This window comes from Manis javanica, chromosome 1, assembly GCF_040802235.1.
Source record: "Manis javanica isolate MJ-LG chromosome 1, MJ_LKY, whole genome shotgun sequence".
In the NCBI taxonomy this organism is placed as follows: Eukaryota; Metazoa; Chordata; class Mammalia; order Pholidota; family Manidae; genus Manis; species Manis javanica.
The window spans coordinates 36,432,757-36,451,293 of record NC_133156.1 but is presented as its reverse complement, the minus strand read 5'-3'; the positions used below and the strand labels follow the sequence as shown (position 1 = coordinate 36,451,293).

Genomic DNA, 18,537 nt, shown 5'->3' with positions numbered 1-18,537 from the left:
GCTTAAAACTGAAAATTTGTTTGCAGGCAAGTAGAAAGGCCCAGAAAACAAGCTGCTTTGGCATAAAATATTTAGCAGAGTGATATAGTTATGCAGCTTAGAAGAGTCAGCTACAGATAAGTATCTTGGGAGAAAGCATAGTAGGCCTATTGGCTTAGCCATAGAACAAATGGCATGTTGAGTGATGCTTCATTGCTTCTTATGAAATCTGGTATCAAGAGATAAATGCTGGGACTCCTGCAGCCAAAGGGACCTTCTCACCACCAGTAAACAGTCACTTTCCCCTTTGCCAGAAGGTTTACCTGAAGCAGAAGGTTCCAAGGTCCAATGTACATATCAGCCCCTAATCACTTAGCTTCAGCAACACTCAGTTTCCCCAGCGTGGGCACAGTGGTCATCAGCACCGCCTGCCTTGTGGAATCAATCCGAGCTGCCTCTTCCCAGGGTCAAGGACTGATTGTACAGACAATCATCCTAGTCTCTCTTAGTTTTGTTTCTAATTTTGATGTCTGGTTTTGTTTATTTATACTTTATATCTAGCTTCCATTTCAAAAGACAGCTCCCAATAAAAGGATATACAACAGCTGCAAATAAATAAAAGCCGATTAGGTACTCAATAAATACCTTTCATACTGGTTTCGTGGTGGTGTGATGTGCAGAGAAAAGAAACAGTTGCTTTACTTCCATTGCTTTGCTTGGGAACAAGTAAAGTTGTTAACAAAAAAAAAAAGAAGGAAGAGGAGGAGGCAGAGGAGAAATGGGGTGCCCGTTCTTTATCAGTTATCTTTAATAATCTAATGACACCTGTGGATCTTTCTACCCTTAAAAATAAATGTGGAAAAATTGGCACACTATTTCAGAGGAGACAGACTCCTCAAGACCCTGTGGGAATTGAAATTAATATGGTTTACAGTAAAGGGAAATCTAATTAGAGTAAAGGGAGAGCTAATTATGAATCTTCAATAAAATATGTCCTACAGATGAGCATTGAATTAATTTTAAAACTTTTAAATGTTTCTGTAATTTTCTGAATAGGTAAAACATACAATATAAATTCAAAAGGCATCAAAAGCCACATGGTAAAAGGATAGCTTTTCCTCTCCCCAGATCCCCTGCTGCCCAGTTCACTACCTCCAAAGCCACCATTGTATCCAGTGTTTTAGATATTCTTCCAGCAATAGTCTAATATGCTATGTATTATTCTATGGGAACAAACAGCATACACACATGCACACTTGTATATGTTACACATAGTGCTTTTTTTTTGCTTAACACTTCCGAGAGTATGCACAAAGCTGCTTTATTCCTTTAATAGCTGCAGAGTGTTTCATTAATAGATGTACTATAATTTATTTAACCAATCTTATAAAAATGTCATAATAAACATCCTTGCACATATGTAATTTTTAATATGAACATTATATAATAGAAAAAAATAATCCGAAGTATAATTGAACATTAAATCTAACTCTGAGCTTACTGACAGCCAAAGCAAAAAGGCCCAGGGGCAGGGAGGCTACTAAAATGGAATGCCTACTTTGTTTTGCATTCCGCAAGAAAGCATACTGCTTCTTCCAAAGAGGAAAGCTTCTGTGCACTAATTTCTTCATAGGAATTTGTCATGTGTATCTTCATAAAAGTATACAGCTTCCTTTGGGGAACTAAATAATGGAGTAAGGAATATCTTCAATTGCAGTTTTGATGTTCTTGTGGCAGATTCTTACAACTATCTCAATTTTAAAAAAAACAGTCTTGTCTGACTGAAACCCAGCATTCCTAGGATAAGCTAAAATGAAATCTGGGAGGAAAAGGTTCAGTTGTGAGCTGGAGGCTGTATCTCCAAAAGCACAGAGAAAGCCTGGGCCTCGTTGTCCTTTCAAGACTTCTTGGGCATGCCAGGTCTCCTGCCCTTCTCAATATTTTCTTAGCTCTTGTCCAGACCTCCAGCCTAGTATTTCTAATTTAGATTTGGGGATAATGGGTTTATGTATCTAAACTGAAGTTTCTTGTTCATCTTTGCATCTCCAGGGCTCCTTGCACATGGTAAGTTCTTCAAAAATGCTCCTGGAAGGAATGGATGAGCTTCTAAAGATCACAGACAATGTGTCATTAGCTTTGCAAGCTCTTGACAAAGAAAATGGTGATGATAAGAGCCTGGGAAAAGGCCAGGATGAGACCCTGACTTGTAAGTGAAGTTCCTGTGGTATGGTACAGAAAAAAGAGTCCTGAGAGTATTAAAACAGTTTTGATGTTTGATCCCCTCCCTTCCTTCCCAAACAGAATGGTTATCTCAACAAGTTTGATCGAACTTTTCATATTTCCCAACAAGCACTGAGGAGGGAAATCCATGGTGATAGGAAGCTTCTGCCTGTTTGCAAATGGTTTGCAAGTCTTTCCATCTCTGAGTATTCCCCAGCTTGAGACATTTCCTTTGATGTTTGGTTCCTTCTCATTAAGACACATGACAGGCTCAGCCCCAAAGGTTAGCTAGCGCCACAACCTTCCTCATGCTTAAATGTTTGAGCTTTTCAGAACTCCAGGCAGCAGGCCATCTGCCAGACTGAAAATGACCCTGCCTTATCCCAGAATCCTATCACTGTGTGAAGGGTGGCTTCCCTGCATGGGCCCTTATCCACTTTGAGGATGTGGGCCAAACCCAAATTACTAAGTAACGTCTGTTGTCCTAGGTGTGAGGCAGGGTCACTTACCATTGGTTTGGGCTGAGACTTCCTGTCCTGAAATGCTTGCTCAGCTGGCCTTCTAGGATCCTCAGATGACACAGAAAATGACTACAGATCACCCTCTGACACTCGAGTCAGCAAAGGAATCCTGGCTGCCATCTGGGTCAGAACAGGATTCAGTGCCCATACTGCACTCTTCTCTTCCATGGTTTTCATAAGAAACCCAGTGAGGCAGAACTCCACACCTACAAGCCACAACAGGCTCTCCTGTTGTCACTCTTGCGACAGAGGGAGCTGGAAGAGGGACAGGTGGCAAAGAAGCCTGCCGGGGAGTACTGCTTCAGGATGGCTGAAATCCATTCCCCCAGCTCCCAGTGGGGGTTGGGCTGACACCACACCAAACATTCTGACGCCTTTGCTTAGATCAGATGCTGTATCCCTGACTGGGGTATCAAAATGTCCCAGAATTTCTCCCAGAAACAGGCTTTTCTGCTAAGCTGAGTGCACCCCTCCTGCTGTAATGTAATTCACAGTGGAGATGGTGAGCAGGCTTGTCTGTCACCTCCTTTTGCTATCCTAACTCCTCAAACCCTTGAAAGCAATTTTCTTCAGGCTAAGTAACCTATAAGAAATGTGGCTTAAAGGGATGCAATATTTCCTAATGTCATAGTGGTAAACATTCATCTAGAAAAACAAAACCAAATACAATCATACACAAAAGAATCAAATATCCTTAGAGATGCTAGAAGCTGGGCCCTGATCCTGGCTCTGCCATCTGTAATCTCTGGGAGGTCACCCAGCCTCCTGTACCTAGGTTCCTTCATCCTTGTTAATGGCAGGGCAGATGATCTGTAATGCTGCTTTTCAACCAAATGATGACAGTATTCAACATGGACAATAACAAGTGTAGGTGAGGATGTAGAAGAACTGGAACCCTCAAACACTGTTAATGGGAATATAAAATGGTGAAGTAATGTGCCCCAAAGTTAAATATATTTATTATATGACTCAGCAATTCTACTCCTAGGCAAAAATCCAGGAGCAATAACGACATATGCCCACACAAAACCTCGTGGATGTTCTGTTCATAGTAACATCATTCATATTAGCCCCTAAGTGACAGCAATCCACGTGTCCATCAACAAACAGATAAACAAAATATGATGTATCTATATAATGAAACGCTATTTGGCAATAAAAAGAAATGAAGGACTGTTGGGAACATGGATGACCCTTGAAAACATTATGCTAAATGAAAGAAGCCAGTTACAAAAGACCATATACTGCATAACCCCATTTATGTGAAATGTCCCGAGCATGCAGTTCCAGAGAAACAGAAAGCAGATTTAATGTTTGCCCAGAGCTAGAGTGGGAGTGGGAGCATAGAGGCTTGGGAAATTGATGGCCAAGGGGTACAGTTTTCTCTCTGGGATAATGAAATATTCTAAAGCCAACAGTGGTGAAGAATTCACAAATCTGTGAATATACTAAAAGCCATTTAAATGCATGTAATAGACAAATTGTGTGGTATGGGAATTACATATCTATAAGGAATTTTTAAAAAGAAAGACTGAAAACAAATACAATTTTAAAGTCCCCTCAGCCTCATCAGCTGAACTTTTGGATTTTTGCCATGCTGATGGGTGAGAAATAATATCATATTGTAGTTTTAATTCACACTTCTCTTATTATGGGGGAGGATCAACATCTGTTTGATTCAAAGTCCATTTATATTGATTTCTTTTTATCACATACAAAATTCCCATATATATTTTTTAGATCTACTTCTGGATTTTCTAACCTGTTATAAATGTCTGCCTGTTCATGCACTAGTACCACACTTTTAATTATCAAAGCTTCATGATAAAACAGGAAATAGGAAAGTCAACCTAGTCAAGCTGGCAGGCACCTCAAGCTAAGTGTAATCCCCGAGCACCCTCCCACCAAATCCAGCCACTCTTCCAGGCTGTCATCTTCCCAGAAAAGTCATGGCATTGTTTCAAATATGAAGAAACACTCCAGCTTTGTTATGAAAACACTTAATAGAGAAGCCGAGAAATGTGATTAGAGAATGAAAAAGGACAAGAGTAAAAATATCATTCAGAAGGGCACATAGAAGTTGCAAGGATACTTGCCAAAGACGCAAACTGTCAAAAAAAAAACCAGACACTTCATTTCTTGAGACTAAGGGCCTGGGCTAACGCTGTGGCAGCCCTTGTCCAAACTGCAGCCACATTGAGCAAAGGCGAGTCCTCAGCAAGTGCGGCTGAGTCTGCAGATGGGCACTGAGGAGTTTGAGCCTGGACAGAAGATTTCTGCCTTGAAGGACAAATCTGAACACCAGTTTGAAACATTGGATGTTCAAATGAACAAATCGAAGAGACAGTGCATAGCACAACAACCTAACACACCATGAAACCATGAGGATATGCCCCCAAAGAGTGGCAGATGCCATGGGCCTTGACTTCAATATAGCAGTACCACAGCGTCAGATAGGTGGTGTCAGCACAGGAACAGGATGCACTGCCAGGGACATACCCACCTCCATGATCCAGTGTAGTGTAAATTATTGGTGCTGAACCAGGGCTTCTGAAATACTCCTTGCATGTGTAGACAGATGTGTTATACTAGCCTTGCCGGGGAGACACTTGCTAGGCCAGGTCTCTGTGCTTTCTTTCGGCTTGCTTACTTACCAAATACATGGGAAAACTCCAGAAAGTCTCTCCCTTACCTGATTTTTATAGTTCTGTATAGTATGTATGTAAGTATGGGGGACATATTTTTGTAGGTGTCTTTGGCTTGCTGTAAATGAAATACTCCTCAAAACTTAAAAAAGCCTAGTACCAAAGTGACAGCAATCCACGTGTCCTACTTAGAATAAAGATTTTTATTTTTTAATTCAAAGTAGCTTATCTCTGTATGCACTGACTTGTGAGGCATACAAATAAAAGCAGAGAAAAACACACTTAATATGTTTACATGGCCCAAAACTTCTCATCAGCATATATAATTGTCAATGCCATTTTTTTGTGCTGTTTGCTTATTTTACTATCTAAGTAGAGATGCAATTAGTTTTCAATCTATAATCTATGTTTACAACCTTTGAACACTGAAATTTTTATCCAGTAGTGTAATGACTATTGTTTGGATTCCTTAAATTAAAAAATTTTTATTTGATTATTTTCCTCAGATAAATAGGAAAATTTTCACATCACACTAGAAAACAAAAATGAGTAAACCTTCATTTCCTCACTAATTAAATAACAATTTTATTAAGACTCCCAAAATAAAATCTGAAAAGATTTATCCTGTCATAATTTCAAATGTAGATTTCAAATACATCTCTAATGATTCTCCTTCTAGCCAATTCTTATTAGGCTGCGTTTTAAAAGTTGGTTAATGTGTGACAGTCGTGTCCACTTTGCCAGAGAACTGTTGATTCGTTTCAGAAGTCTTGCTCCTTGTTTTTAAGCCAACCAATAAAGAATACGAAGACTACAAAATTGAACCAACTTAAGTTAGAGCTACTTTTTAAGTCCTAGTCAAATAATTTTATCTTACAGCAGCAACTCTTCAACAACTTAGAGAAATGAAGAGAGAATTAATACTTTTTAAAAAAAGTTTTGTAATATATTTTTATAGTCTCAAGACCTAGCTTCCCTCATCCCCTTCCCTGTACTACTCTTCTTACCTTCTGCTGTCTCCTGGGTTATTTTTGCTGATTTATTTCTCTACATAAATTTTAGAATCAGTTTGTCTGGTTCCAGGAAAAACAACAACAAGCAAACAAACCAATTGGTATTTGTATAGAGATAACTTTGAATTTACAAGTTAATTTTGGGAAAACTACTGCCTTCATGATGCTTAGTCTTACTATCCAATTACATTGTGTGTCCCTGGGAGTATTTCATTAAAGTTTTCCTCATGCAGATTTTGCACATTTCTTGTTAAAGATATTAGGCATTTGTTGTCTCAGCTTTTATTTTTTCTAACTAGTTGTTTATACATATTAAGGTTATTGATTTCTGAACTTAATTTTATATCTTACTAGCTTACTCAATTCTCTTATTATTTGTGGTGTTTTGCAATTGATTCTCTTGGATGTTCTAGGCGTACAATTATATTACAGTAGTCACTCTTTATCCACAGTTTTGCTTTCTGAGGTTTCAATTACCCACAGTCAACCCGTAGTCCAGAAGAAATGGTCCCCCTTCTGGCCAGAAAGTCAGTAGTAACCTAATGCTAGGTCACAATCGCCTAACATCATCTCATCACGGAGGTATTTTATGCTCTCACATTACCATGAGAAGAAAGGTGAATACAATACAATAGGTATTTTGAAAAAGAGAGACTACATTCACATAACTTTTATTACAGTATATGTTACAATTGTTCTATTTCATTATTGTTACTAACCTCATACTGTGCCTAATTAATAAATGAAACTTTATCATAGGTATGTGTGTACATGTGGGGCTCGTTACTCTCCATGGTTTCAGGCATCCACTGGGAGTCTGGGAACGTATGCCCCCTGGATAAGGGGAACTGTTCTAACAACAGTGATAGTTTTGTCTTTTCCTGCCCAATTCGTTACCTCTGCTTATTTTCTCTTGTCTACCTGCATTGACAAATACACATTTAATGTTAAAGTCGTTGTGATAGTGAACATAATTCTCATGTTCAGGACGTTGACAGACATGTACTATCTTAAATGCAAGTCCAGTTCCTCTCCACCCTAACCCGGAAGCCTTTCCTAGCCAGTCCCTTCTCAGTCTGTAGGCTTCTATTATCTACTATCCTGTACTGTGAGGCTTGGTTCCAACTGGACTATAAGCAAATTGAGGGCAGTGGCCTGAGGGTCTACTTCCTGGTGTGCCCCACGTTTCCCCCCAAAGCCAGGAGGTCTTGGACAGAGCAGGTTCCCAACAAATGGTGCTTGTTAGGTGAGTTGAATTTCATCATGTTGGTGACAGTATCTGGGAGACCTAGGGAAGTACTCTCCTGAAGCAACCCAAACTTCCAGCTTCTGTTTTCTGCCAAGAAGAGAGGATGGGAGTTGGGAGTAGGTGAGAAGGGCCTATTAGAGTAGGTTCTCTAGAGCCAGCCTCTGCCCCACACACCTCAGGTTTTCATTGTCAGTTTTCATCTCACTCTCCTACTGTTACCTTTACCGACCCACAACACACAACTTACCTAGCCTGGGCCAGAAGAAAGGCCCTCAGAACCAGCCTGGGAACAAGTCTAAAATGCAGTTTTCTAGGCTCTATACCAAGAGATTCTGACTTGGTGTATAGCCTGGAAATCTGATTTTCTGCAGACCCCTCAGTGACTCTGACAGGGATTCCTGAGGTATGTCTGGAGAAGACACTAGTCCAGTGAACTGAATCCTCTGCTCGACTTGTCCACTGCACCTACGCTGAGTACCTCCCGGGGAAGGATAGCAGAGAGCCTCTCCTCACAGCACCTACAGACGCCCAGCAGAGGTCACACAAACAGGAGGTGTTGTCAGTCCCATTCCACAGCCAAGGGAACTAAGGGTCAGAGAGGATAATATGACCAAGACCACAAAACTAGTAAGTGATAGATACAATTAAGGGATAACCTTGAGAAAGGTGTCAGATTTCAAGGGTCACTTTCTTAACAATTTCTGTATATAAATATACCTATCATTTGAATCGTCCAAAGTTCACAAAATGCTTCAATTTCAGTCAGCATTACAAATCCAGCCCACGTGTGCAGTGACCTGACATCACAGAGGTTAAGGAACCTGTTCAAGCAAGTCAGGCAGAGCCCCGGCTTCAGCCCTGGCTCCTTGGCACCATCGGCCATCAGCAGCTAGGCTACAGTGGAGGTTCAAAGGACAGAGATTTCTTCTGAATGAGACAGGGTCATACTGAGGCAAAGAATGAAGCTATTCAAAAAAAGGGTTCGTCACAGCTCACTTCTTATAAAGCCAATTCCAGGCAGACAAAGTCCCATTGCCAACCCCCTGATTTATATTAATGCCTAGACCAATTTAACCTCCAGAAGTGGGGCCCAGGCAGAGGTGTTTGCTTTGTTTTGTTTTTAATTCCCTAGGTGATTTTAATGAGTAGACAAAACGTTAAAAATCAGAGCATCTGTTCATTTGCTTTTTCTTCAAGGTCAAGAGGGGAATGGGGATGGGAAATTGGCCAGGCCCAGGAACACATGAAGTCCCTGGTCCTCAACAAGGATTCTGCACATCCTTCTGTGAATGGCCATCTCAGCCTTGCCTGCCCCTGGGGATTAGCCGGGAGCTTTGAAAAACATGGAGGCCCAGGTCCCAACCCACAGACTCTTATGTAATTGGGCTGGGGAGGAGCCTAAACATTGGGAGTTTTAAAAGCCCTTAGATAATTCCAATACACAGATTATGGGCATTTCTGTTCAACAAGAATGTTGGTGATGAAACCCCCAGCTGTTGAAGGACACCTGTCCTCTGAGTGACAGTTGCCTGCTAATTTCTCTGGAGTCAGGTTTGTTCTCTTCCCTCCTCCAAACCTGAGCTCTGATTTTCACAAGCACACCCATGTACAGCCCAAGAGCTCTTGATAAGGAAAAGCCTCCCATAGAAACTGGAAAAGGTCAGCAGATGTGTAGTGCTGACTGGTTGAGATCCTGATGACACATCACTCCTGCCAGGCAGGAGCTACATGTGAAGGCAGGAGGCTTGCCGGGGCCTGTCACAACCTTGCCCTCCCTAGGAAGGACACATCTGGGACTCCATGAGGAGGACAGCTTTCCTGCTGGGCCCTGGCCTGTGCTTGTGTGTGACCTTCTGGAACTCAGTCACATGGTGAGTCTGCTCAGACAGTTTTAATTCAGGAGCTGGGGGCACTGATCTGGTGGTCTAGGGGCAGAGCATGGAGTAAGGACCTGTCTGTCCACCAGTCTTCACCCAGAAACCTGAATATTTTTCTTCAAGGCATCTTCAGAGATTTTGGGGGTGCTTCTGGCTGCTTTGGTCAAGCCCAGGTGGGAGAGGCTGCTGTCTACATTCAAAGGGAAGGAGTGGATCCTCTATGCTATTGATGAAGTTTCCAGACCCCCAGCACTTAGGGTTTGGGTGCATGATTAAAGCTTAATACTTTGTCTATTGTTTTGTTCTCTACTTTGGGACTTCTCAATTTGTTATTCCAAGGAATGAGGACTTAAATTTAAGACAGTGGTAATCCCAGAGAATGCTCAACTTGTGGGAAATCTGGAATGGATGTCTAAGCATATCTAAGAAAGAATTTGAGAAATTGAGAGCCACCCTTCCCCCAAAACTAGAAAAATGAAAAAATGACATGGTTTGTGTGAAAATGAACAAATGTTCAGAACAATAATTCTTCTTCCACAGGTTCAGTGAACTATCTCATGTGAACTGTGTCCTTGTACATGGCGCAGTCTAGCTCTTGAAGCTTGACAGCAAGTGATCACTCAAATATTTACTGACAGTGTGAAAGGCTTGAAGGAAGCCTGAGAAAACACAGTGGAAGAAGAAAGCCATTTCAACACAGGTATTTATAACAGCATTGTCTGCAACAGTGACTGTCCTTAAGCATATACTCATTCACTCAAATGGTATTTATTAATGTCACTCTGTGCCAAATTTGTGTGGAGGATAGAGAGATATTTAAGATAAAGTGTCTACCCCATGTCACAGTCTAGAAGGGGAGAAAAAAGGTGGCAGCTGTCACAAAGCAAAAGTACAAATAAAATGTCCCTGATGATTGTTTTCAGTTAGAAGGAGAACCCTGAAAATGGGCTGGACATTGACTATGATGGGTTCAATGGGATCTCAAGCAGTCATTGCAAAAAACAACACAAACATGTACCGGGGATGTGGTGGGAAAATATTTTATATATTTCTGTTTCAGTGAAGGGAAAGCCACCTATCACCTCAGTGACAGGCAGATACTAGAGAGATAAAATATATCTGAAGAAAGCTTAAGATCATCTCTTGTGGTATTTATTCTCTATTCCACAAGGGACCCTTGGATTCCAAGAAGACAGTGTTTCCAAGTAGGCAGCCACCTTGATGGGTGGCCCACTAGGCAACCACAAGAATTTTTTTCCAAAATAAAAAAAGTTTGTTATTTCTGAGAAAAAAAAGTAAATACAAGCTCATTGTTAAAAGTAAGTCAGATGGGAGGCGGAGCCAAGATGGCGGTGTGAGTACAGCAGCGGAAATCTCCTCCCAAGACCACATATATTTTTGAAAATACAACAAAGACAACTCTTCCTAAAAGAGAGACCAGAAGACACAGGACAACATCCAGACCACATCCACACCTGCGAGAACCCAGTGCCTCACAAAGGGGGTAAGATACAAGCCCGGCCCGGCAGGACCCGAGCGCCCCACACCCCAGCTCCGGGTGGGAGGAGAGGAGTCAGAGCGGGGAGGGAGAGGGAGCCCAGGACTGCTAAATAGCCAGCCCTAGCCATCCACACCAGAGCGCAGACACAGTGCATGCATGGGGTCCTGGATACTAGGGAAACAGGGCAGTAAGACCTGTGATGGGTCCCTGCAGCTGGCACCCTGGGGACAAAGAAAAGTGAGTGCTTTTTGGAAGTCTTAAAGGGACAAGGACCCCACAGCCAGATGGAAGCATCCTGAGACACTTAGTCCAGCAGCAGGGAACTCTGGGGACCCTAAACCCCTGGATAGCAGGGCAGCTCAGAGGCCCCTCATGGAGATAAACAGCCTCCCAGCTGTTCCCCCTCCAACGCGGCTCCACCATATCGGAGCAGCAGCCCGAGGAAGGCCAAGCCCACAGCAACAGCGGAGATAAACTCCATAGTGGCAGGGCAAGAATCAGAAGCCCCATCTGGAGCGCAGCTGCCCATCACAAGCCACTAGAGGTCGCTGTTCTCCCAGGAGAGGAAGGCCACAAACCAACAAGAAGGAAAGTTCTTCCAGCTGTCACTCGTGCCAGCTCTGCAAACTATCTCTATCGCTATTGAAAGGCAAAATCAGAGGCAGACAAAAATTACAGAGACAACACCTGAGGAGACAGACCTAACCAGTCTTCCTGAAAAAGAATTCAAAATAAAAATCATAAACATGCTGACAGAGATATACAAGAGCTAAGGGATGAAGTCCGGAGGGAGATTACAGACATCCGGAAGGAGATTACAGAAGTGAAACAAACTCTGGAAGGATTTATAAGCAGAATGGATAAGATGCAAGAGGCCATTGATGGAATAGAAACCAGAGAACAGGAATGCATAGAAGCTGACACAGAGATAAAAGGATCTCCAGGAATGAAACAATATTAAGAGAACTGTGTGACCAATCAAAAAGGAACAATATCCGTATTATAGGGGTACCAGAAGAAGAAGAGAGAGAAAAAGGGACAGAAAGTATCTTTGAAGAAATAATTGCTGAAAACTTCCCCAAACTGGGGGAGGAAATAATTGAACAGACCATGGAAATACACAGAACTCCCAACAGAAAGGACCCAAGGAGGACAACACCAAGACACATAATAATTAAAATGGCAAAGATCAAGGACAAGGACAGAGTTTTAAAGGCAGCTAGAGAGAAAATGGTCACCTATAAAGGAAAACCCATCAGGCTATCATCAGACTTCTCAACAGAAACCTTAGAGGCCAGAAGAGAATGGCATGATATATTTAATGCAATGAAACAGAAGGGCCTTGAACCAAGGATACTGTATCCAGCACAATTATCATTTAAATATGAAGGAGGGATTAAACAATTCCCAGACAAGCAAAGGTTGAGGGAATTTGCATCCCACAAACCACCTCTACAGGGTATTCTAGAGGGACTATTCTAGACAGGAGTACTCCTAAGACTAAACAGATGTCACCAGAGAAAATAAAATCACAGCAAAGAAAGCACACCAACCAAATACTAATTAAAGGCAAAAAATAAAATCAACTACCCACTAAAAGCAGTTACAGGAAACACAAAAGCACAGAATAAAACAACCAACATATAAAGAATGGAGGAAGAGGAATAAGAAGGGAGAGAAGAAAAGAATCTCCAGACAGTGTATATAACAGCTCAATAAGCAAGCTAAGTTAGGCAGTAAGATACTAAAGAAGCTAACCTTGAACCTTTGGTAACCACGAATCTAAAGCCTGAAATGGCAATAAATACATATCTTTCAATAGTCACCCTAAATGTAAATGGACTTAATGCACCAATCAAAAGACACAGAGTAATAGAATGGATAAAAAAGCAAGACCCATCTATATGCTGCTTACAAGAAACTCACCTCAAACCCAAAGACATGTACAGCCTAAAAGTCAAGGGATGGAAAAACATATTTCAGGCAAACAACAGTGAGAAGAAAGCAGGGGTTGCAGTACTAATATCAGACAAAATAGACTTCAAAACAAAGAAAGTAACAAGAGATAAAGAAGGATACTACATAATGATAAAGGGCTCAGTCCAACAAGAGAATATAACCATTCTAACTATATATGCACTGAACACAGGAGCACCAACATATGTGAAACAAATACTAACAGAACTAAAGGGGGAAATAATGTGCAATGCATTCATTTTAGGATACTTCAACATGTCACTCACCCCAAAGGATAGATCCACTGGACAGAAAATAAGGACACAGAGGCACTGAACAACACACTAGAATAGATGGACCTAATAGACATCTATAGAACTCTACATCCAAAAGAAACAGGATATACATTCTTCTCAAGTGCACATGGAACATTCTCCAGAATAGACCACATACTAGCTCACAAAAAGAGCCTCAGTAAATTCCAAAAGATTGAAATTCTACCAATCAACTTTTCAGATCACAAAGGTATAAAACTAGAAATAAATTCTAAAAAGAAAACAAAAAGGCTCACAAACACATGGAGGCTTAACAACATGCTCCTAAATAATCAAAGGATCAACAAACAAATTAAAATAGAGATCAAGGAATATATGGAAACAAATGACAACAACACAAAGCCCCAACATCTGTGGGACGCAGCGAAAGCAGTCTTAAGAGGAAAGTATATAGCAATCCAGGCACAATTTAAAAAAGGAAGAACAATCCCAAATGGATACTCTAACATCACAATTATTGAAACTGAAAAAAGAAGAACAAATGAGGCCTAAAGTCAGCAGAAGGAGGGACATAATAAAGATCAGAGAAGAAATAAAAAAAATTGAGAAGAATAAAACAATAGAAAAAATCAATGAAGCAAAGAGCTGGTTCTTTGAGAAAATAAAGTAGATAAGCTTCTAGCCAAACTTATTAAGAGAAAAAGAGAATCAACACACATCAACAGAATCAGAAATGAGAATGGAAAAATCACAACAGACTCCACAGAAATACAAATAATTATTAAAGACTACTATGAAAACCTATATGTTAACAAGCTGGAAAACCTAGAAGAAATGGACAACTTCCTAGAAAAATACAACCTTCCAAGACTGACCAAGGAAGAAACACAAAAGTTAAACAAACCAATTACAAGCAAAGAAATTGAAACGGTAATCAAAAAACTACCCAAGAACAAAACCACCAGGCCAGATGGATTTACCTCGGAATTTTGTGAGACATACAGAGAAGATATAATACCCATTCTCCTTAAAGTTTTCCAAAAAATAGAAGAGAAGGGAATACTCCCAAACTCATTCTATGAAGCCAACATCACCCTAATACCAAAACCAGGCAAAGACCCCACCAAAAAAGAAAATTACAGACCAATATCCCTGATGAACATAGATGCAAAAATACTCAATAAAATGTTAGCAAACCCAATTAAAAAATACATCAAAAAGATCATCCATCATGGTCAAGTGGGATTCATCCCAGGGATGCAAGGATGGTACAACATTCGAAAATCCATCAACATCATCCACCACATCAACAAAAAGGACAAAAACCACATGATCATCTCCATAGATGCTGAAAAAGCATTTGACAAAATTCAACATCCATTCATGATAAAAACTCTCAACAAAATGTGTATAGAGGGCAAGTACCTCAACATAATAAAGGCCATATATGACAAACCCACAGCCAACATTATACTTAACAGCAAGAAGCTGAAAGCTTTTCCTTTAAGATTGGGAACAAGACAAGGATGCCCACTCTCCCCACTGTTATTTAACATAGTACTGGACGTCCTAGCCATGGCAATCAGACAACACAAAGAAATAAAAGGCATCCAGATTGGCAAGGAAGAAGTTAAACTGTCCCTGTTTGCAGATGACATGATATTCTACATAAAAAACCCTAAAGAATCCACTCCAAAACTACTAGATCTAATATCTGAATTCAGCAAAGTTGCAGGATACAAAATTAATATGCAGATACATGTGCCATTCCTATACACTAACAATGAACAAACAGAAAGAGAAATCACGAAAACAATTCTATTCAGAGTTGTATCAAGAAGAATAAAATACCTAGGAATAAACCTAACCAAGGAAGTGAAAGACCTATACTCTGAAAACTACAAGACACTCATGAGAGAAATTAAAGAAGATACCAATAAATGGAAACACATCCTGTGCTCATGGATAGGAAGAATTAATATTGTCAAAATGGCCATCCTGCCTAAAGCAATATACAGACTCAATGCAATTCCTATCAAAATACCAACAGCATTCTTCAACGAACTAGAGAAAATCGTTCTAAAATTCATATGGAACCACAAAAGACTCCGAATAGCCAAAGCAAACCTGAGAAGGAAGAATAAAGCTGGGAGGACTATGCTCCCCAATTTCAAGCTCTACTACAAAGCACAGTAATCAAGACAGTTTGGTACTGGCACAAGAAGAGAACCATAGACCAATGGAACAGACTAGAGAGCCCAGATATAAACCCAACCATATATGGTCAATTAATATATGATAAATGAGCCATAGATATACAGTGGGGAAATGACAGCCTCTTCAACAGCTGGTGTTGGCAAAACTGGACAGCTACATGCAAGAGAATGAAACTGGATTATTGTTTAACACCATACACAAAAGTAAACTCTAAGTAGAACAAAGATCTGAATGTAAGTCATGAAACCATAAAACTCTTAGAAGACAACATAGGCAAAAATCTCCTGAATATAAGCATGAGCAACTTCTTCCTGAACACATCTCCTCAAGCAAGGGAAACAAAAGCAAAAATGAACACAAAGGACTACATCAAACTAAAAAGTTTCTGTATGGCAAAGGATACCAACAGAACAAAAAGGCATCCTACAGTATGGGAGAATATATTTTTAAATGTCATATCTGACAAGGGGTTAACATCCAAAATATATAAAGAATTCACATGCCTCAACACCCAAAAAGCAAATAACCCAATTAACAAATGCACAGAGAAAATGAAGACAGTTCTCCAAAGAAGAAATTCAGATGGCCAATGGACACATGAAAATATGCTCCACATCACTAATCATCAGGGAAATGCAAATTAAAACCACAATGAGATATCACCTCACACCAGTAAGGATGGCCAGCATCGAAAAGACTAAGAACAACAAATGCTGGGGAGGATGTGGAGAAATGGGAATCCCCCTACACTGCTGATGGGAATGTAAGCTAGTTCAACCATTGTGGAAAGCAATATGGAGGTTCCTCAAAAAACTAAAAATAGAAATACCATTTGACTGGGGAATCCCACTCCTTGGAATTTACCCAAAGAATACAACTTCTCAGATTCAAAAGGACATATGCACCGCTATGTTTATCGCAGCACTATTTACAATAGCCAAGATATGGAAGCAACCTAAGTGTCCATCAGTAGATGAATGGATAAAGAAGATGTGGTTCATATTCACAATGGAATATTATTCAGCCATAAGAAGAAAACAAATCCTACCATTTGCAACAACATGGGTGGAACTAGAGGTTATTATGCTCAGTGAAATAAGCCAGGCGGAGAAAGATAAGTATCAAATGATCTGACTCTCTGTGGAGCATAAGAACAAAGCAAAAACTGAAAGAACAAAACAGCAGTAGACTCACGAACCCAAGAATGGACTAACAGTTACCAAAGGGGAGGGGTGTGGGAGGGCAGCTGGGGAGGGAAGGGAGAAGGGGACTGAGGGAAATTATGTTTAGTACACATGGTGTGGTGGATCATGGGAAGAACAGTGCAGCACAGAGAAGGCAAATAGTGAATCTGTGGTGTCTTGCTGCACTGATGGACAGTGACTGCATTGGGATATTGTGGGGACTTGATAATATGGGTAAATGTAGTAACCTTGTATTTTCATATGAAGCCTTCATAAGTGTGTATATCAATAATACCATAATAAAAATTTTTTTAAAAAAAGAAAAGTCAGTTGTGGAAAAAAATCCATATCTATATTTTAAGCCTCAGTCAGCATTTTCTGATATATCCTGCAGGCTGTCAGTGTCGCGGGATGTTAATAGGGGGTGGGGGGTGGGGGTGGGGGTTGGCCATATAATAAATTATCCAAATAGGACATTTGTGAGAGTAAATGAGTTATTAGTAATTATGCTGGAATGACAGATGTAAAATGAAATGATCCTGGGTAAACAGGGATGCATGGATCCCTATTCTTAGGTGTTCTGAGGAAACAGAGTTCTACGGTGAAAAAAGCCTAGGGAAGGTTTCTTCTCAAACAGGTTTCTCTGCTGCAGGACTTCTCCATGCCATTAACACACTAGTCTGGACCATGAGGCTCTCCAGGACAGTAGGGTGGGAGACTGCTGGACAAAGGAGGCCCTTGGGAGATGAGTTTTCCACTTGAGGAAATGCTGAGTGGACGCCTGAAGATGCATTACCCAGTTAGTAGGATGACAGGGATCAGGTTCCCCAAGCAGGCCTCACCCAGCGCTGTGGCGAACCACCTGGCCCAGGCCCTCCTCTGCTTCTCCTTTCCTTGGGAATCCCCAAAGGGCTCAGTGGGCACACACGCCCGTCTGTCAGCCTACATTCATTCCTATTTTAGAGTGTATTATATACATCTTAACATACTTAGGTGTTTTGGGGGTGCTGTTTTTCCCATTTGTGTGTACCCTTAGGTGGGCACACAACTTAAAAAGAACTCCTGGAGGCCAAAGTCTTCAGCCTATTCCAGGAAGGCCTGATTCCTGGCCTAAGACCTCAGAAACAGATCCTCAGGTGGGACCTGCATGCTGCCGGCATTCTGGACACCTGACCCTGGTCTGTTTACTCTCTCAAGTCTCCTGGATAGCGAGTCAGACCTTTTCCTCTCTCCTCAAATCCCCCCAAAACTCCTCCCCTAACCTTCTCTGAGAGGATGGCTTTGCTTCCTACCCCACCCAACAAACAGAGGCTCCCACAGACTTCCCAACCACACTCCGGCTTCTCTCACAGGGAGAACAATCATTTTTTAATTACCAACCCAGGTGTCTAGATGAAAATACTTTTATATTTTGGGGAAGGACAACACCTAGGAGGTTACTGTCCCCATTTTACAACTAAGAAAACAGAGACACTCCTTAAGTGGCCTGTCCAACCTCCACCCCAGGACCAAAGGTAGGGCCCCCCGGCCCTGAACACCAGGACCTCCCTGGCGAGGGACCATGTACAGTGTAGCCTCAGTCCCCATCAGTGTGTTTAGTTAACACATGTGCTGCAAGAACCTGAAGCCTCCCTGATGGTTTCCTTCTGTTTCCTGACTTTAGGTGCCCAGGTACCCAGTCTGCTCTTCTGGAGCTTAAATGGGCTTCTAGTGATGGTTGACACAACTGGTAAACCTAACTTCATCTTGCAATACCAAATTCACGTTGACAGGAGTGAACCGGTAAGTGTGCCTGCAGCTTCTCCTGGTCACAGCACAGAAAGCAAGAGCTAAAGCCACCCTCTTAAAATTCTCACTGCTGGCTCAGGAGAGACCATGGCCAGGGTGAGCCAAGTCACTG

At 41.2% G+C, this 18,537-nt stretch overlaps 2 protein-coding genes across 2 annotated transcripts in view; one reads left to right on the top strand and one right to left on the bottom strand.

Moving 5' to 3' along the window:
* CNOT8 (CCR4-NOT transcription complex subunit 8) overlaps positions 1 to 2,731 on the bottom strand; it is a 68,409-nt gene extending 65,678 nt beyond the window's left edge. Inside the window, exon 1 of the mRNA XM_073231269.1 lies at positions 2,709 to 2,731. The gene's annotated coding sequence lies outside the window, so the exon portion shown is untranslated. The remainder of the gene's footprint in view (positions 1 to 2,708) is intronic.
* FAXDC2 (fatty acid hydroxylase domain containing 2) overlaps positions 1 to 18,537 on the top strand; it is a 37,666-nt gene that overhangs the window by 12,096 nt on the left and 7,033 nt on the right. The window contains 5 exon segments of the mRNA XM_037025142.2: positions 2,029 to 2,043; positions 9,407 to 9,498; positions 9,628 to 9,673; positions 9,676 to 9,762; positions 18,309 to 18,425. Coding sequence (XP_036881037.1) covers positions 2,041 to 2,043; positions 9,407 to 9,498; positions 9,628 to 9,673; positions 9,676 to 9,762; positions 18,309 to 18,425 — 345 coding nt within the window. The 5' untranslated portion in view covers positions 2,029 to 2,040.